Here is a 21,871-nt window from a genome sequence, read left to right on the forward strand (position 1 = left end):
TCCACAAAAGCAGTTTATCTTAAACCCGTGAATGTAATCACACATCTCTGAAATTCACATGTTTTATCCCGCTATGTAAATTCAAAAGATAGAGGTACTTATAAAGCAGTAACACATATTTAAAACAAATTTAGTTACTAAAACAGTAAGTTAAGTAATTATATAAGAAAATATCCATAATTAGCCTTGTATTTCACAGCTTCCATGTGCAGAAAAGTTTTTTGGCCTTGGAGTACCAACACGCAATTTGTGTGCGTCCTTGTTAGATTCTATACACTGGATCCATTTTTCCTTTGCGTTACTGTCAGCAACAATTCCATCTGGGCTCTGCACTGAAGTAACTCCCGGTTCATCCATGTTCCAAAATTCATGAGGTTGAAAATTGTACTTTCCGTGCACTGTTGTCAGATAACTGAAAAAGTATTCCACTTTCGTTCGGTTGAAGCTCGAGAATCGTGCTAAGCTGCTGGCCTTTGTTTTTCGTATTAAAAGAGTTTCGTGCCTTAAAAAAAAAAAAAATTAGCAAATCAATGATCTCGAGCACATATGACAAGATTTAAGACATTTAATAAAATTTTCCACGCAAAGGTCACAAGCCATGGTTTTGATTTCTTTTGGTCCTATACCGTAGGAAACGTCAGATACTTGAGGACGCTATTGCTTTAATTCATTCTCATCGTCGCTAGCAAAACTTTTGCTACACTGAAAACAGCGAACTATCATTTCTTTGTGAATTTGGTTTTGGGAGATTTTCTCTCAATGTCTTACTAAATTTCGATGACAGATTTAATAATCAGCTTCATCCCCGAAATTCTTACAATTACTGACCCTGAACTGAAGTCAAAAACCCAAAAACTTCAATGGCGATACAGAGTAACATTGTGCAACTGTTGAAAAATAGTAGAAAGTAGTTGGGATAACTCACCGAACGATGCTCCCAACCAGGAGACGTTAGATGTAGTTCAGAATGTCCCAGTGATTCTCTGTAGCGAGTCCAGTTTGTCTCCAGACATCGTTCAGTTAAGGAGACAGAAAGTTGCAATAGCAAGGATTTCTCCAAAGGTAACCAAAATAGTCGCTTTAACGTGGATCTACGTGAAGCAATATTTCTCTTCAAAAACTTACAAACCCTATCCTCACAGTCTTCCTGTGCAAACATTGCTTAAATCAAAATATACCTGATAAATCAAGATTGCGTAAAAATTACATACCGACAATTTACCTCAATGTTCTGTAAGAAATACGCAATGAACTCAAGGTCAGCATTATCTGGGTTTCAGTTGACGAAACTACAGACACTTGCGGCCGTTACATTGCGAATTTAATTGTTGGTGCTTTTTAAGAAAAGCCTTCTTCTTCCTATTTAGCGGCCTTTAAAAAGTAAATCTTTCTACGATGGCCAGATTTGGGAATGAGTGTGTCAGAAAAATATTTCCAGAATCTTCTGGAGATGAATGGGTGTTTCTGTTTATTTCAGACGCTGCTCCCTATATGATCAAAGCAGGAAAAGCCCTCGGAGTATTTTATCCCGATTTGATTCATGTGACGTGCGTTGCTCATGGAGTACATCGCCTTGCTGAAGAAGTACGTTCCACGTTTGTGAATGTAAATAAACTGATTTCATTCACAAAGACAGTGTTTCTAAAGGCTCCTGCTCTCATCAAGACATACAAAGAAAAACTAGCAAATGTGCCTTTACCTCCCAAATCAGTGGTAACACGTTGGGGTATGTGGGTCGAAGTTGTGTTGTTTTACAATGAACGTTTCCAGGCAATTAGAGGAGTAGTAAACGACTTCGATGGTGCAGATACTTTGGCAGTTTGCCAGTGCAAGGAAGATTTAATAATTCCGGTATTAAAAAGACGTTGCTGTGATTAGCACTCATTTTTTCCATATACCTGCAAGTATTAGAAAGCTTGAAACTCAAGATTTGGCGTTGAATGAGTCTATTCAGTTAATGAATAAAATTATTCTAGTGAACTCCTCATTGCCGGAGGTATTCCCAAGAATATTTAAAGAAAAGTTTGAAAACATTTTAAACAATAACCCAGTCTTTGAACTCTTGTGTCAAATTGATAGTTTTATTAATGGGACAGGTTAACGTTTACCATAAACAATAAGTGCCAACATAGCACCCAAATTCAAATACTGGCCAGTTACCTCACTTAATATAGAACGGTCCTTTTCTGCTTGTAAAAATGTTTTGAGTGATTGAAGACACAATCTTACTACCAAACATTTGGAACAGTACTTGGTCGTTTATGTTTACAATAGTAGCAAAACGTAAAATAAATTATAAATGATGCTTTGGTCCAATAGTATTAATTAAAATTAATGGTGTTTAACAAAATTCATGATTGTATGTTGTTTTTTTAAATAAAATAATATGGAGTTTTTGAGCGTGGCTCACTGTGTGCGATATATCTCGAAGTTGATCTGCACATATCGACTGTTTCGACTGCGAGTCGCTCGCATCACATCCGCATGTTACCGGCAACGACAGCTTTATGGAGTTTTTGAGCGTGCCTCACAGCGTGCGATGTATCTCGAAGTTGGTCCTGTGCATATCGACTGTTTCGACTGCGACTCAGTCGCATCGCATCCGCTTGTTACCGGCAGCAATAGCAAAAAAGGAACAATTTTTGAAACACAGTATGCGTCCCCATTTTGCAGATTTTTAGAACATAATTCCAGGAAGGTCCCCTCCCTGACCTCTACCAGAAAGTACTGAGAAAATGATACCAGCGTTCTAAATATACCGATTTTTCGCGTGGCCGCGCACTTCCTCGTAACTGATATGCACAGGTTTGACTTTTAGATATAATGCACGCAGTAACTACCAATTTAGTGTTGAAGGGCAGCGCGGAGGGTAAAAATCTAGCGGGAGACCAAAGGTGAACACACCAAGCAGATTCAGAAGGATGTAGGGTGCAGTAGTTACTTGGAGATGAAGAAGCTTGACAGGATAGAGTAGCATGGAGAGCTGCATCAAATGTCTCTGGACTGAAGACCACAACAACAACTACTACCATGGTTTTTTATTATTTGATCTTGCATATTTCGACACTTTTCATGCATTTTAAGCATTTTTCATGCATATTTGCATGAATATTTTAAGGTTATTATGATTCATATAATCCGGTCTCTACTTATAAGTAATTATTCCATATTAGCCTCTAAATGCAGTTTTTTTTTATAAAATTTGTTTTTCGGTGGTAACATTTTTAAATTTTAGTAACAAAATGCAAATAATTATAGCCAAATAGTTGAAGTTTACGATAAAGTGTACTTGAGAACTGAGAATGAGTTAAATTTGGAGATACTGTTACAAAAGTTAATGGTATTCATGATAACCGAACTACTTGTAAACGAATATCCACAGCTGCAAAAGCACAGAAGGCCAATAAACTGAAGGAAATTGTGACCAGGGGCAATAAACCGCTTATATGCTACTCAGAATATTGTAAGCCATACTGTGGTTTGCGTTTAGAGCTCTAGGAAGTAGCAGCGACTTGGACTTGTGACAACCAACCCATGTGGCAAACTTCCCCAGCCACCGCTATGTGTTGTGAAACGGCTACCCCCGTAAGAAAAATTTTCACAAAAAAGGATCCCTTAAGATTAAAACTGTGTGCCAGATAACGACTCTCAAAGCTTTCATCTGTGAGGAAGTTTCAAATGAGCACACACACCAGTGCAGAGTGAAAATTGATTCTGGAAGTTTCTTAGGGTATGGATAAAAGGGGGAATTATAATTTTATGCTGCACTTACACGTTAGGAACGAAAGATGCAGGTCGGCATTATGATCTGATTGTCATAACCGACTGACACGGGGAAGGCCTACAGCCAACCGATTCGGCTTAAATTTTGCACGCCGCTTGTGTACAACCTAAAACGAAGGACTCTAACAGCTAGCTCAACACCCCCCCCCCCCCCCCCCTTTATGTGCAAATCACCCGTAAAGGTTATGATGATCAATCGACTCAAAATTGGCGGGGTCGATAGATAATTGTAAATTTTTCGTCATTAGGTATGGGGTCCGCAAACGCATACTTTTCCAGAAATCGAGGAAAGGAACTTTTACAACTGCCGCTTATGTACCCACATGGTAAATGCTTTCCGCCGAGAGTGCCTATAACACCGGCACAGTAGGTCAGAGTGTTCGGTCAGAGGATTAGCTGCCGTCTATACTAAAGAAGTTGAGTGAATGGATCAACGATGAACTTAAACAATCGTCATGGGACGTCTGCCCTGAACAAATAGAACGACCAATAACGAACAAACTGAGATAAAAAAAAGTGGTTAACGTTCAAAAAGAAAATAGCTCAACGGCCAAGGTGGGAAGCGGAGAACCTGGGTTCAAATCTCGAGGAACTCTACAGTTTTCATTTTTTTTTTAATTGTAGTTTTTCGTATCAGAATTCATAGGGATGTTGTTGTTGTGGTCTTCAGTCCTGAGACTGGTTTGATGCAGCTCTCCATGCTACTCTATCCTGTGCAAGCTTCTTCATCTCCCAGTATCTACTGCAACCTACATCCTTCTGAATCTGCTTAGTGTATTCATCTCTTGGTCTCCCTCTACGATTTTTACCCTCCACACTGCCCTCCAATGCTAAATTTGTGATCCCTTGATGCCTCAAAACATGTCCTACCAACCGATCCCTTCTTCTAGTCAAGTTGTGCCACAAACTTCTCTTCTCCCCAATCCTATTCAATACCTCCTCATTAGTTACGTGATCTACCCACCTTATCTTCAGCATTCTTCTGTAGCACCACATTTCGAAAGCTTCTATTCTCTTCTTGTCCAAACTAGTTATCGTCCATGTTTCACTTCCATACATGGCTACACTCCATACAAATACTTTCAGAAACGACTTCCTGACACTTAAATCTATACTCGATGTTAACAAATTCCTCTTCTTGAGAAACGCTTTCCTTGCCATTGCCAGTCTACATTTTATATCCTCTCTACTTCGACCATCATCGGTTATTTTACTCCCTAAATAGCAAAACTCCTTTACTACTTTAAGTGTCTCATTTCCTAATCTAATTCCCTCAGCATCACCCGACTTAATTTGACTACATTCCATTATCCTCGTTTTGCTTTTGTTGATGTTCATCTTATATCCTCCTTTCAAGACACTGTCCATTCCGTTCAACTGCTCTTCCAAGTCCTTTGCTGTCTCTGACAGAATTACAATGTCATCGGCGAACCTCAAAGTTTTTACTTCTTCTCCATGAATTTTAATACCTACTCCGAATTTTTCTTTTGTTTCCTTTACTGCTTGCTCAATATACAGATTGAATAACATCGGGGAGAGGCAACAACCCTGTCTTACTCCTTTCCCAACCACTGCTTCCCTTTCATGCCCCTCGACTCTTATAACTGCCATCTGGTTTCTGTACAAACTGTAAATAGCCTTTCGCTCCCTGTATTTTACCCCTGCCACCTTCAGAACTTGAAAGAGAGTATTCCAGTTAACATTGTCAAAAGCTTTCTCTAAGTCTACAAATGCTAGAAACGTAGGTTTGCCTTTTCTTAATCTTTCTTCTAAGATAAGTCTTAAGGTCAGTATTGCCTCACGTGTTCCAACATTTCTACGGAATCCAAACTGATCTTCCCCGAGGTCGGCTTCTACCAGTTTTTCCATTCGTCTGTAAAGAATTCGCGTTAGTATTTTGCAGCTGTGACTTATTAAACTGATAGTTCGGTAATTTTCACATCTGTCAACACCTGCTTTCTTTGGGATTGGAATTATTATATTCTTCTTGAAGTCTGAGGGTATTTCGCCTGTCTCATAGGGATAGGAGGGGTTAATAAGGCACGCAACTAAACACGGAATAATAATAGTAATCAGGTAGGCAAACTAATGTCCCAAACGACGTGAATTAGTAAAGAATTAAACTTTAAAGCCTTGTCACATGAAAATAACTCCGAGTAAGAGTGCTGCGAATTCGTCACGAGGGACCACAGATAGCCAACCGCGCAACGCTAGTTTACAGCGAGGCACGGGACAGAATGCACGCGGAGAGTTATGTTGTCCCGGTTGCTGGGTTGGTCACATCATAGTTATGAACCTCGAAGAGTGAGGGTGTCCAGCACGAACCTTATAGAGGTCAATCGGAAAGAGTTGTTTTCCGTCATTAGGCCGCCGCGAACCACGAGGATAAATGTCATGATTTTTCGTTGTTAATCCACCGAATAAAATACACTCCTGGAAATGGAAAAAAGAACACATTGACACCGGTGTGTCAGACCCACCATACTTGCTCCGGACACTGCGAGAGGGCTGTACAAGCAATGATCACACGCACGGCACAGCGGACACACCAGGAACCGCGGTGTTGGCCGTCGAATGGCGCTAGCTGCGCAGCATTTGTGCACCGCCGCCGTCAGTGTCAGCCAGTTTGCCGTGGCATACGGAGCTCCATCGCAGTCTTTAACACCGGTAGCATGCCGCGACAGCGTGGACGTGAACCGTATGTGCAGTTGACGGACTTTGAGCGAGGGCGTATAGTGGGCATGCGGGAGGCCGGGTGGACGTACCGCCGAATTGCTCAACACGTGGGGCGTGAGGTCTCCACAGTACATCGATGTTGTCGCCAGTGGTCGGCGGAAGGTGCACGTGCCCGTCGACCTGGGACCGGACCGCAGCGACGCACGGATGCACGCCAAGACCGTAGGATCCTACGCAGTGCCGTAGGGGACCGCACCGCCACTTCCCAGCAAATTAGGGACACTGTTGCTCCTGGGGTATCGGCGAGGACCATTCGCAACCGTCTCCATGAAGCTGGGCTACGGTCCCGCACACCGTTAGGCCGTCTTCCGCTCACGCCCCAACATCGTGCAGCCCGCCTCCAGTGGTGTCGCGACAGGCGTGAATGGAGGGACGAATGGAGACGTGTCGTCTTCAGCGACGAGAGTCGCTTCTGCCTTGGTGCCAATGATGGTCGTATGCGTGTTTGGCGCCGTGCAGGTGAGCGCCACAATCAGGACTGCATGCGACCGAGGCACACAGGGCCAACACCCGGCATCATGGTGTGGGGAGCGATCTCCTACACTGGCCGTACACCACTGGTGATCGTCGAGGGGACACTGAATAGTGCACGGTACATCCAAACCGTCATCGAACCCATCGTTCTACCATTCCTAGACCGGCAAGGGAACTTGCTGTTCCAACAGGACAATGCACGTCCGCATGTATCCCGTGCCACCCAACGTGCTCTAGAAGGTGTAAGTCAACTACCCTGGCCAGCAAGATCTCCGGATCTGTCCCCCATTGAGCAGTTTGGGACTGGATGAAGCGTCGTCTCACGCGGTCTGCACGTCCAGCACGAACGCTGGTCCAACTGAGGCGCCAGGTGGAAATGGCATGGCAAGCCGTTCCACAGGACTACATCCAGCATCTCTACTATCGTCTCCATGGGAGAATAGCAGCCTGCATTGCTGCGAAAGGTGGATATACACTGTACTAGTGCCGACATTGTGCATGCTCTGTTGCCTGTGTCTATGTGCCTGTGGTTCTGTCGGTGTGATCATGTGATGTATCTGACCCCAGGAATGTGTCAATAAAGTTTCCCCTTCCTGGGACAATGAATTCACGGTGTTCTTATTTCAATTTCCAGGAGTGTATGTTTTGTGAAAGAATACACTGATCTGCCGTAAATGACATATGAATTGTACTGTATGTACTTTGTAGTAATCAGCTTTTCTGTTTGTTCCTTAGTAATTAATTATTGTTTGTTGTGTCATATCTTTCAGCTGCATACTATGAATAATGGAGGATGTACATCCCTCGACCAGCGCTATTTTATGTAGTTGGGAGCCTGTCACAGAAGACAACAAGCGGCAAGTTACCGACGCTGTGTTTTGGTTTGTAAAAGTGTTGCAAGACAGATATATTATCAATGCACTACCGGAAGCAGCCAGTTCTGTTTCTCGGCGTTCCAGATTGATGGGAGCGGCTATCGGTGAACGATTTTTGGAGCTGACGAACGAAATGACTTTTGTTGATACTGAAGTACTATACCATGAAGGCGAAGCAGAAGGTGATTCAGTGGAAGATATCCCGACTAGTGAATCGCAAAATGGTCATAACACTTTAGAAATGTCCACGTCGCATGCAGTCTGTGCTTCGTCTGTTCCTCATGAGTATTACGAACCGGTTACTGAACGAATGAACTACGGCGCTAGATCCCTTGAAGTAAAAGTAAAGGCGGTAGGGCTAGCCAAGAATCATCCAAATTGGAACCTACAAACTCTGCAAAAGACTGGAGCAACAACAGCCCTGAAAAGGAAGATGGACCTAAAATTATGGGAAAATGATATCGTTAAAAGAGGGACAAGATACGACAAATACCAGGCGATAAATATGTCGACGACCGATTTGTCGAATCTCGTTGTCGTAACGAGAATGTAGCAAAGAGAAAACTCCAGGAGTGGGCTGCAGGTGCAGTGCTTCGATATACGACTAACAAGGATTTTACGTTTGCTGCATCATGATCTTGGGCAAGGAATTTCAAACCGGAATATAAAATTCGTCAGTGGCACGTCACTAAATACGTCTCCCACAAGCAGGTAGAAAATATAGAAGATATACGGAAAGTGGAGGCTCTTTTCATCACGCAAACGGCGTCACTTATGACCGGTTTTAATCGAGATTACGTGATCAACACCGATCAAACAGGATGCGACTATCAGGTGAACATTCGAAGCACGTTATCAGATAAGGGAGTAAAACGAACCCTTGCCGCAGTTGGCAGACGAATGTTACATTTGGTCCTCGGGTTACAGAAGAGGTCAATCGCTTAACCGACTTGTTGAAAAATGTTTACATTACTTGCTTCAAATCCGGCAAACTGACAAATGCGATTTACAGAACATTTCTTGAGAATGTTTTAAAACCATACGTTGCTGATAACAAGTTTTGTCTAATATAGGATTCCTGGGGTGGACAAACTAATACTCTAATAAATGACACCATGTTTATAGATGACGAGGGTCAACTGATGTTCACGGTAAAAGTAATACCTCCAAACAACACTGTGATGTTTATTTCTGTAGCCAGGTTAAAAAAATTTATTGTGAGGCTTCAGAATTGCAGTGTGCTTCTGGAAACCCAGCGGGAATTGCACAACTTCACATATGCAATAACTATTCGCCGCATAAGTCATAACCGGCTTTAAGCGCCGATTCTTCAGGCAATGATATATGCATGGTACACATCAAAATTAATTCCCGAAAAAGACATATTTTTAAATGTAAACCAAGTGTTTTCCGCCGACTCTTCGGAACGAACAGTGTAGTTATCGAAAGGTTGCATTCATTAGATGTTTTGGTCCCGTGAGTGTTTCGGATGTTTATATGACAAGTACCATCCATCAAGTTGTTCGAATAAAAGGAGAACACGTAACAGTGACTGGTTAGCGCCATTGTAAAGTGACCAGAAGTAACATTTTAGTTGTTTACTATCCCAAGAAGTTTGAGAAATTTATTTGCCTACCTTTTTATCATTCCTTATTGATTAACTTACCTTATTAACCCTCCTATGCCTATCAACTGAGATATGGAAAAATACAAACGAGATAAATAACATCCGCTAGGTTTCCTCGACATTCGAACCCGGGTTCTCTGCTTTCCGCTTCCCAGCCACTTACCTTGGCTGTTGTGCTATTTTTTTTAAACTCATTTTTGGTTCGTTATTGTTTGTTGCTTTTGCTCGGGGCGGACGGCCCATGACATCCATTCACGTTTATCGTAAATCAGTTCACTGAGTTTTTTTTATTACAGAGGGCAGTGAACCTTCTTACCGAACGCTATCGGCGCTCTTGGCTTAAACCATCTGGCTACACTTGGGGCACTTGCAAAAGTTTCTTTCCTCGATTTCTGTAAAAGTATGCGTTTGTGGACCCCATACTTGATGATGAATAATGCTGCATTTACAATTATCTATCGATCGCGCCAGTTTTGAGCCGATTACTCATCATGACCTTTAGCGGTGATTTTCTCAAAAACGGAAGGGTGTTAAGCGTAAACATCTCAGAGTCCTTCGTTTTAGGTTGTAGCTACACAAGCGACCTGCCAAGTCAGCCAAATCGGTTGGCCGTGTCTGAGGCCTTCCCCTTGTGAGATACGGAGGACTGCAGCTGCAGCAGCACAGGTGGTAGCCCTGCTTCAGGGTGAGACCCTTCCCCTCCTCTCCTACTTACCTGTGACAGGCGCCCCGCCGTGCCGCGGCGGCGGGTCCCAGCGGATGGTGACGACGCCAGCCTGCGAGTGGGGAGTCCCCGGCACCAGGCGGGGCTTCCCTGGAGGCGGCGGCCGCTCTGCGGGCAAACACGCGCTGCTCAGCGGGACTCCACGTATCAGTGTTACCAACTTCATAAATATTAACAATTAATCTGTGCTGTTCGTTAACGAAAACCGCGCGAAACGTTGTCAACCTGGGACTGAAAGACGTTTCTTTGTGTTAGAAATGGGCACATTTGAAGATGTAGTCCTTTTAACGTCAATACACTCACACCTGAGGTTTAAAGCTGTTGCTTCAATTTTTGGCGTCACTCACACTGTAACATAACACCACTCTCGGCAAGGGCGGGAATCTTTTCTCATAGTAATAAAATAATAATGTTTCAGTCCACATAATTAGATTTAAAATGGTATCTAGTGATAAGGCAGAGACATTGCTGATGAAAACATCGTTGAAAAAAAAAACGAGTAGCGACAGTGCAGTAAAGACTTTAGGTTGAAATCCTGTGAAAAGCAGACATGTTTCTCTGGTATTTTCGATTCTGCAAATAATATTTATATATGATCAATGCAGAATTAATACGCAATCAATATATCTTGGTGAGTAAAATTTTACGCATTGACTTCACAACGTATTTTCTCAGATGTTCGATTGTTGTTCTACATCACATTTGATTCAGAAGCCTTTTCATAATTGTTGCTGATGTAGGACCCAGTTGCTTCTAAGCTTATTAATGATTAATTTTATATCTGCAAGATATTCTGTTTCAACAATTTGAAGGAAATACTCACAGCAGTACTACTTCAAAAAGTCATATAAAAGTCTTTCCTGTATATTAAGCTGTTACCTGAAATGCATCGGTACGCAACATGTAACAACATAAAACAGTCTCACTGGTATCAACAACATCTCTAAGCTATCACCAACTAGCTGTAGTCACTGGTGAAAACTTTCTGCGATGAGGGCACACAAAATTAATACTTTACTGCGATAAATGTCTCAAAAATGAAATATATTATGCAGGAAACAAAATAATTACGGTATATACTTGCATATACAATAAATAATCTTGTGATTATTAGTGAATGACATTGCGGGAACGCTTCATTACAGTACAGGTAGTTGTAGTTTTTTTCCATCTAATAGTTACTATAGCGAAAATTTTTTCTTTTTATCCTTTGAAGCTAATTATGAAAAATGATGACTAACTGACAACCTCTGCTGCCGACACGGCAGACGCTCTATCCATCTGAGCCACCGAGGGCACAGATGAATAGCGCGACTCCAGGGACTTATCCCTTGCACGCTTCCCGTGAGACCCACATTCCCAACTGTCCACAATCTACATATGTATTGTTACCTTATAGACATTTGCCCACCCACTCATTACTCGCGCACGCTTTGGCGATTCCCGTAAGAGTTTGGGCAACCTGTGCGCATTCGCACAGACGACGGTCTATGGCTAGGTAGCCTTTAACTATATATACGAAGACAGTAACTTGTTCTCGAAAGAACAGTTACTGTTGATGACCGTGCAGCTTTTTCCTGGAATAAATGATGACTAAGTGACAACTTCAGCTGCCGACAGGTGTTGTTGATATACCTCGATATATATGTATGTATATCAACAACACCTGTCGGCAGTTGAGGTTGTCAGTTAGTCGTCATTTATTCCAGGAAAAAGCTGCACGGTCATCAACAGTAACTGTTCTTTCGAGAACAAGTTACTGTCTTCGTATAATTATGAAACAACTTATTTCAAAAAGTTTCTTTCAGCTGCTCTCACAGTAAGCTGTCATGCCGCTCTTTTTGCCTGGGTTTTCGTTTCTCAGATCAATGCAGAGTTACATGGAGTATGATAAAAGTGTAAGTACTCTATTTGGAGCTTTCAGTATTTAATTTGTTTAATAATTTACAAATAGTGAAATCGTGACACAGTGAGTCCAGTGTTCAAGCATCCTCATGTGGTTGAAGATCCTCTTCTTGTTGGTCTTCCTTTTTTTTTTTACTTCGGTGGGGGTACTGTTGCGTTACCTGCAACAGTGTTAGCACATAGGAAGATGCACCTGTTTTGGGTTTTGTGAGCATTTGTATGCACAGATCCAGGTATCTTGTCAACATACGAGAGAACCGTATTTAGCGCCCGATATACTCTTACCTTCAGCCCTGCCCGTTCCCCCCTCCCCCTGTCCAGCCCTTCCCCTCCCCACTAGTAAATCAGTTTTGTAGTTCAATATCATGCTATTTGGATAAATGATATTGTACTTGTAAAGCAACAATTTGTGTACGAGATCAGAGGATTACGTTTCCTCAGGAGCACTCTACAGGAACGCTACGGTTGCTTTGTATATTATATTGCTAGACGACGTGTACCAGAGTGAAAGAAAATACCACCACGTCTATAATTGCGGGTGGACATTTTCTGCGTTGAAGGTCCACAAAACTAGTACCTTACTACGATAAATGTCTCAAAAACATATACACTACATAGAAAATAAAAAAAATATTTACTTGCACAAAAAAAACAATACTGAGATTACCAGCAAGGTTATTAGAAGAGCATTGCTTTACAAAATCATTTTGTACTTTTTCTTTTTCAAAATAATTAATACTACACACAATTTTTCTATTAACTCTCTAAACCAACAATGAAACAATTATATACTGCAAAATTTGTTGTTAGTTACTCGCAATAAATTGTCGTTCTTTCAGCCTTGGTCCTCATTCATCGAATCAGTGCAGTGTTAAATGCACCGTGATAAGATTAAGTGTACTCACTTTTTAACAACTTGGACACGAGAGCAGAGACACTAAACGAGCTCCATTGGTGCCAGTAAGAATAACAGTGATACCATTAGTAGAGGAGAAGGTTGTAAATTATCGTACCTGCACAGGGATGCGACGTAGCTCTACTTAGTTTTGGCCATTTTATGTAGAGATTTCATCTTTATTTTTCTCGTCAAGTATCCTTCACTGTCGATTAAACTCCCACTTTGGCAGTTTTATCTGCGCTGACGCCTCATTTTCAGCTGTCTTAAAAAAATTGGAGTTGCGGATGTAACTTGTCTTCTTATGCCGGATGTCCGAATGAGCGCGTACGAAAGAGAGACGAGCTCACGTTTTCGTAACAAATTAGCTGAGAAAATGGCGAGTTTCAAACTTTCTGCGGTGCGAACTGCATTAATTAATAACTTATTCAATTATTTTAACTTCATGTTAGTTGAAGGACTTGACAAAGAGAGCCATCCATGAAAGAACATGAAGGTTTATTCCACCAGTCGCTGAGTGTTATATGAGAAGGTCCAGATGCAGACTAGAGCCACAGGTGCTGGGTTAAACTCTGACCACAAGTCGGACATTAGACCTTAAAAAACATACAGTGAGACGAGGTAAAAGCTATCTGTGCCAAAAGGAAAGAAAAATTGGTAATCTTAAGATAGTAAAAACTTTTACAGCGTCTCAGGGAACGTCTGCAACATTTGAGCAAATACGACAATTTTCACCTTCTAAGATAGAGTCAACTGAATTCCGAAGGAAGGTTATACTTGGAAGATCAGCTGGAAAAGAAAAGTTTGTGGCACATATGCCTGAAACTGAAGGGAAGGTTTATGGCTTCACCCTAAGAGATGACCAACGCTAAATGGTTTTCCAGCTAGGGTTAAGCAATATTGTTAAAGTTCAATTTAAATAAGGACCGCATGCTACGCTTGGGTATTACTATGTGGTTGGAAGAAAATGGTAAACTGACAGCCTAACGCCTGCAGGGAGGGGGGAAAAGTGACAGGGACCGCGTGTATGAGACCCTCTGGCCACAACGGCCTACTCTATCGGTGATACTCTATGAACCACCAGCTAGCGAGAGGGGCTCCTCCAGGAACAAGTGTCAATGAGCATCTTTTGGGTTGCGTTCAGAACACATATTCAGTACTGGGTTCTACATGTACATGTAGAAGACGACTGCATTTCACACGCAAGTGCCTGGTAGAGGATTCATCGAACTTTCAGACTATTTCTCTAGTGTTCCACTCTCGAACAGAGCGTGGAAAAAAAAAATAAACGATTAAATCTTCCCGTGCCAACTTTGATTTCTCTTATTTTATTGCGATGACTACTTCTCTCCACGTAGGTCGGCATCCGTAACCTATATCGCATTCAGAGAAGAAAGCTGGTGAATGTAATTTCGTAAAAAAAGTATCGCCGCAACGAAAACCACTTTGTCTTAATGATTGCCGCCCCAACTTGCTTATCATATCCGTGACACAATCGTCCCTATTTAGCGATAATATAAATCGAGCTGCTCTTCCCTGGACTTTTTGGGTGTCCTCCGTCAATTCTATCTGGCAAAGAATGAGTGATAGTGATCAAAAGGCTATGATACCATCTATGACAACGGGTCTTACAAAGAATGTTAAGAAAGGTAAGAAGATATTTTTACTTAGCAAGAGTGATACGACACAAACTTCAGAGTATCTGAGCAGTCAGTAGCAAACATTCGATGACGAGGACGACGATGTGGAGAACAAATGCAAAAAATTAAAAAGCATCGCGCAATATGCCCTAGACAAGTATGTTCCGGGTAAGGTCTTAAGAGATGGGAAAGATCCACCATGGTTTAACAGCCGTGTTAGAAAACTGCTGCCGTAAACAAAGACAACTTCATCTCAGATTCGAGAGAAGTAAAAACCTGGCTGACAAAAAAAAGCTGAATGAAGCGGAATAGAGCGTAAGAACAACGAGAGAAGCGTTCAATGAGTTCGAAAGTAAAACTTTGTCAACCGATCAGAGGTTTCAGTCGAATGTAAAATCAGTAAGTAGATCAAAATCATCTGTTCATTCACTCAATGACCATACTGGCACCGAAACTGAAGATAACAAAAAGAAGGCCGAAATACTGAATTCGGTCTTCCGAAATTGTTCACCACGGAAGATCGTAACATGGACCCTGCTTTCAATCGTCGTACGAACGTCGAAACGGCAGGTATTGAGATAACCGATCGCGGAATAGAAAAGCAACTACGATCGCTTAGTAATGGAAGGGCGTCAGGACCAGATGAGATGCCCATAAGATTCTACAAAGATTATACGAAAAACTTACTCCCCTTCTACATCTACATCTACATCCAACTCCGCAAGCCACCTGACGGTGTGTGGCGGAGGGTACCTTGAGTACCTCTATCGGTTCTCCCTTCTATTCCAGTCTCGTATTGTTCGTGGAAAGAAGGATTGTCGGTATGCCTCTGTGTGGGCTCTAATCTCTCTGATTTTATCCTCATGTTCTCTTCGCGAGATATACGTAGGAGGGAGCAATATACTGCGTGACTCTTCGGTGAAGGTATGTTCTCGAAATTTTGACAAAAGCCCGTACCGAGCTACTGAGCGTCTCTCCTGCAGAGTCTTCCACTGGAGTTTATCTATCATCTCCGTTACGCTTTCGCGATTACTAAATGATCCTGTAACGAAGCGCGCTGCTCTCCGTTGGATCTTCTCTATATCTTCTATCAACCCTATCTGGTACGGATCCCACACTGCTGAGCAGTATTCAAGCAGTGGGCGAACAAGCGTAATGTAACCTACTTCCTTTGTTTTCGGATTGCATTTCCTTAGGATTCTTCCAATGAATCTCAGTCTGGCATCTGCTTTACCGACGATCAACATTATATGATCATTCCATTTTAAATCACTCCTAATGCCTACTCCCAGATAATTTATGGTATTAACTGCTTCCAGTTGCTGACCTGCTATTTTGTAGCTAAATGATAAAGGTTCTATCTTTCTGTGTATTCGCAGCACATTACACTTGTCTACATTGAGATTCAATTGCCATTCCCTGCACCATGCGTCAATTCGCTGCAGATCCTCCTGCATTTCAGTACAATTTTCCATTGTTACAACCTCTCGATACACCACAGCATCATCTGCAAAAAGCCTCAGTGAACTTCCGATGTCATCCACCAGGTCATTTATGTATATTGTGAATAGCAACGGTCCTATGACACTCCCCTGCGGCACACCTGAAATCACTCTTACTTCGGAAGACTTCTCTCCATTGAGAATAACATGCTGCGTCCTGTTATCTAGGAACTCTTCAATCCAATCACACAATTGGTCTGATAGTCCATATGCTCTTACTTTGTTCATTAAACGACTGTGGGGAACTGTATCGAACGCCTTGCGGAAGTCAAGAAACACGGCATCTACCTGTGAACCCGTGTCTATGGCCCTCTGAGTCTCGTGGACGAATAGCGCGAGCTGGGTTTCACATGACCGTCTTTTTCGAAACCCATGCTGATTCCTACATAGTAGATTTCTCGTCTCCAGAAAAGTCATTATACTCGAACACAATACGTGTTCCAAAATTCTACAACTGATCGACGTTAGAGATATAGGTCTATAGTTCTGCACATCTGTTCGACGTCCCTTCTTGAAAACGGGGATGACCTGTGCCCTTTTCCAATCCTTTGGAACGCTACGCTCTTCTAGAGACCAACGGTACACCACTGCAAGAAGTGGGGCAAGTTCCTTCGCGTACTCTGTGTAAAATTGAACTGGTATCCCATCAGGTCCAGAGGCCTTTCCCCTTTTGAGCGATTTTAATTGTTTCTCTATCCCTCTGTCGTCTATTTCGATATCTACCATTTTGTCATCTGTGCGACAATCTAGAGAAGGAACTACAGTGCAATCTTCCTCTGTGAAACAACTTTGGAAAAAGACATTTAGTATTTCGGCCTTTAGTCTGTCATCCTCTGTTTCAGTACTTCTAGAACTACTTCTAGAATTACTTCTAGAAGTAATTTACAGTAGGTCGCAATGAAGGGTACCTAGTGACCGGAAGAAAGCGCCGATCATCACTGTTTTTAAGAAGGGTCGCACGACAGACCTGTATCATTGACGTCAATCTGTGTTATGGAACATGTTTTATTCTACAGAATTATGAGGTTTTCATGAATGAATAGAGATGCAGCGAAACTCAGCTCGCTCTGCTCTTCCACGAGATTCATCGCGCTCATGGTGAAGACATGTTCCTTGAGTTCAGGAATGCATTTGACACCGTCCAGCGATATCTTTTAGTGACAAAAATACGAGCCTATCGAGTGATGGAGCTGATTTGCTGCTAGATTCATGACTTCCTTGCAGACAGCGCTCAACACATCTCTCTTAACGGAACAAAATACACAGACGTAAAGATAATTTCCGGAGTACCCCAATGAAGTTCGACAGGACCGCTACTGTTTACAATACACATAAATGATCTAGTAGAAAGGGTTGGATGCTATTTAAGGCAGTTCACAGACGATGTGGTTGTATATGACAAAGTAGCAACGCGAGAAGATAGTAACGATTTGTAGAACGGCCTCCAGAGAATTGATGAATCGTACAGGCTCTGGCAGTTGAGCGTGAACGTAAATAAATGTAATATGTTGCGCCTACACTACTGTGCAGCTACACTATCGATGACATCCGCTGGAAATAGTATCTACCGTCAAATATCTAGGAATAACTATCCAGACAGACGTTAAGTGGAATGACCACATAAAACAAATAGTGGAAAAGCAGATGCCAGACTCAGATTCACAGGAAGAATGTTAAGGAAATGTAGCTTATTCACGAAGGAAGTGGCTTATAAGACGCTTGTTCGACCGATTCTTGAGTATTGTTCATCTATTTGGGATCCCTAACAGGTAGGACTGATAGAAGAGATAGAGAAGATCCAATGAAGAGCGGCGCGATTCGTCACGGAATCGTTTAGCCGACGGGAGAGTGTTACGGAGAAACTAAAGAAACTCCACTGGCAGACGATATAAGAGAGGCGTTTGCATCACGGAGAGATTTACTATCGAAATTTCGAGAGAGCACTTCTAGGGAACAGTCAGACAACATATTACTTCCCCTCACATAAATCTCGCGTAATGACATCAAGGAAAAAATTTGAGAAATTAGGGCCAATGCAGAGGCTTTCCGACAATCACTCTTCCCACACGCTATTCGCGTGTGGATCAGGGTTGGAGGGCTCAGGTAGTGGAACAAAAAGTACGCTGCGCCACACGTCATTAGGTGGTTTGCGGAGTATGTTGTAGATGTAGATGTAGATGTAAAGATCCCATACAGCACAGCAGTGCTCTAGCAGAGGACGGACAAACGTAGTGTAGGCAGCCTCTTTAGTAGACCTGTCGCATCTTCTAAGTGCTATGGCAATAAAAGGCAGTTTTTGGTTTGCCTTCTCTGCTACATTATCGACGTGATCGATCCAAATTAAGTTGTTCGTAATTGTAATTCCTACGTATTTGTTGAAATGACAGCCTTTAGTATTATGTGATTTATCGTATAAACGAAATTTAACGCATTCCTTTTAGTACTCATGTGGATGACTTCACACTTTTCATTATTTTGAGTCAACTGCCACTTTTCGCGCCATACAGATACAGTGTCTAAGTCATTTTTAATTGGTTTTCATCTTCACATGAATTCACTAGACGGTGAATGGTAGTATCATCTGCAAACGATCGAAAAGGGCTGCTCAATCTAAAAGGGCTACTCGAATGGTCTCCTAAATCGTTTATATAGATTAGGTACAGAAGGCCTATAACACTTCCTTGAGGGAAAGCAAGATACCACTCCTCTTTTACTCAATGCCTTTCCGTCATTTGTTATGTATTGTGACCATTCCGGCAGGAAATAACGAATCCAGTTGCACAGCTGAGATGATGCTCCGTAGGCACACAATTTGATTAGAAGTTTCTTGCGAGGAACGGTGATAAAAGCTTTCCGGAAATCTAGAAATATGGAATCAATTAAAGATCCCTTGTCGATAGCACTCATTACTTCATGCGAATGAAGAGGTAATTGTGTTTCACAAGAACGATATTGTCCAAATCCGTGCTGACTGTATGGCAGTAAACCTTTATCTCTGAGGTAATTCAAAATGTTCGAAAACAGTATATGTCCCAAAACGCTACTGCAAATTGACATCAGTGATATGGATCTGTAATTCAGTGGATTACCTCTTTATTCTTTCTGGAGATTGGTGTGACATGTGCAACTTTCCAGTCTTCAGGTGTGGATCTTTCGTCGAGCGAGAGGTTGTATATGATTGCTAAGTATGGAGCTATTGTTATCAGTTTACTCTGAAAGGAACCTAACTGGTATACAATCTCAACCGGAAGATTTGCCTTTCAAACATTTTATTAGCTGATTGTCTAGTATTACAGACAAAGGTGTTGTTGGGCATATGGTACAAACGTTACCAGCAAGGAATATGCTATCATCAATTAAATTAAGTGCTACTACTAAATAAACAAAATAATACATTTATAACCGTAGAACACTAAAATAAATAAATAGCTCAAACACTGATTTTAGTCGGTGTTATATCTGATTGTGTAATAAGTCCAGTTCAGCAGCATCAAGACGTGGAGACTAAGTGGTTGGTCTGACAGCTAATCCATTAGCTTTCCAGCATGACTCTTGTAGTGCCTCTCGACCTCTACCACAAGCAGTGTCAGGTTCTGCCCATTGTGCTCAAAGTACAGTGTTTCCATATCTACATGACTTTGGCTGGTTTCCAGACAATCTGTGCACTGGTAGAATCCGTTTTCTGCAGTTTCAGCTCTGAGCTGTTTTCCTTTTATTTTTTTCTAATCTGTTCCCATTTTCAGAATTGGATATTCAGTTGGCAACGATATGACGCAAAATTTATTGAGTACTACACACATAGATGCTGCTATGGTTTCGATGGAAATTGCAGATTCCTTTTCAGACGTGGCCATGTGCAATTTGATAGGCCATGAATTGGAATAGTTTGCCCATATCCAGAAAATGTTTTGTAAAAACGCTCATGCTCAAAGAATATTGTCATGCAGCGACAAACGCAAGTCGTACTTACACTTCTGGGAAAACAACCCTAGCTTAACTTGAATTACACCCTTTGATCATTCTGGTCGCGTATGTCACTTCAGAAATACGATGCAGCTTCCTTCAAACCTATATCTGTAATCCGATAAACATATTGGATATAGACCTAATAACGGACTGACAAGAAGAGGTCTAAAAATTTTTTGTCTACGCGTAATACAAAGACAAAAATGCAGCACAGCTATAAGACTATAACAACGAACATTGGCAGGGAATCGGCGTTTTTTCAGATAGTGGCGTAAACAATAGCCAAAACGAAAAAATCTATGTTTAATATTGTACACGTAAGGCAAGAAAAGAAAAAAAATTGACCAAACTTCGACCCTTCACAATAAAATTCCTTTGTTGTTAATAAAGCTGCACAAACCAAGCTACAAAAATGTAATTCCTTCATTTTCATTTGTACAAAGATATGTACACCTTGCGGAAATTGAACTAAGTAGCAAAGAAGAATATGCGTTAGTATTTATATTACAAGCCTTTATATTATATTACAATATATTATATTACAGTATATTATATTACGATATATTTTATTACAAGCCTTCTGTTAATAAATGCCGCAAATTGGTAATTTTTATTGTCTTTCCAAGGCCTTGATTTTGTAAATCATTTTACCCTCTTACAAAAATCTAAGTTACAAACAACTAGTTTGCTTCACATTTAACAAATAGAATGTAAATTGGTTATGCTGAATAATTCAAAACCATGTTGGATAGAGAGGAAATTTTAGTGAGTCGGTATAATCCACGAAGGGACTGCACGGGGTTTAACTTTAGTCCATTCCCTTTCATTATACGGGATTCCCACCTAACTTTGCCACCTCAAATTACTCCGAAAATTAAAAAAGAAATGTTAAAAATGCAATTGGCCAGGGATGCATCTACGTCAGGGGCTCACAGAGTGGACTAGAAAACATAATCCAGAAACGTCAATGAACACCACTTTCAACACAAAGTTAGGTGCCTTTAAATGGGACATGTACGTTTTTCCCGCGGAAATGAAAACTAGAGGTACAGTTAAACTTGGTTTCACTGTTCCAAACCTTACACGTTCTGAAATACCTAGACTTAAATGGATAGCAACGGCGTCGCGGTTTCTGCCTTCATGCACAGGGAAATGGTTGCCTGCACGATCCTCCAGTCTGATGTAAAAGGACGACTGACAATATGCACATTCTGCCTACACTGTTCAGTCTACCCAGTGTCTCCTAGTCGGGATTGTTGTACTGTTTTCGGTGTCAAACACGAAAATACACAATGATGCATTTCAAGTACGTTTCGGACAATGGTTTCCCTGTTTTGTGTGGCTCGTGACGTTTGTGATCATCTCGTCGATAAATGAACAAATACATGGTATGATGTTAATTTACGGCGATTGTCACAGAAATGTATCCACAGCTCTATCAATGTACGCTGCACGCTTCCCAGATCGACACCATCCTTCACGTCGTACTATTTCCAACATCTGCACAAGTCTCACGGAAAGAGGCAGCTGGACACCCAGAAAGCCTCATCGCACAAACATAGCAGCCAACAATGACAACGAAATCGAGGTTTGGCTGCTGTAGCGCACAATCCTGTGGAGAGTGCGCGACACATCGCATGCGATTCTGGAATAACCCGTAGTACTGTGTGGAGAATTTAGCATAGGCGTACCTTTCATTCATGTCGTATCTCACTCCACCAAGAACTGTACGAGAATGAGTCTC

General features: G+C 41.7%; 1 protein-coding gene across 1 annotated transcript in view; it reads right to left on the reverse strand.

Annotated features, from left to right (window-relative positions):
• LOC126188351 (uncharacterized) overlaps nt 1–21,871 on the reverse strand; it is a 260,603-nt gene that overhangs the window by 160,180 nt on the left and 78,552 nt on the right. The window contains exon 2 of the mRNA XM_049929950.1: nt 10,211–10,327. Within this exon, the coding sequence (XP_049785907.1) occupies nt 10,211–10,327 (117 nt within the window). The remainder of the gene's footprint in view (nt 1–10,210; nt 10,328–21,871) is intronic.

The sequence above is a fragment of the Schistocerca cancellata genome, chromosome 5, assembly GCF_023864275.1.
Source record: "Schistocerca cancellata isolate TAMUIC-IGC-003103 chromosome 5, iqSchCanc2.1, whole genome shotgun sequence".
NCBI classification, from domain to species: Eukaryota; Metazoa; Arthropoda; class Insecta; order Orthoptera; family Acrididae; genus Schistocerca; species Schistocerca cancellata.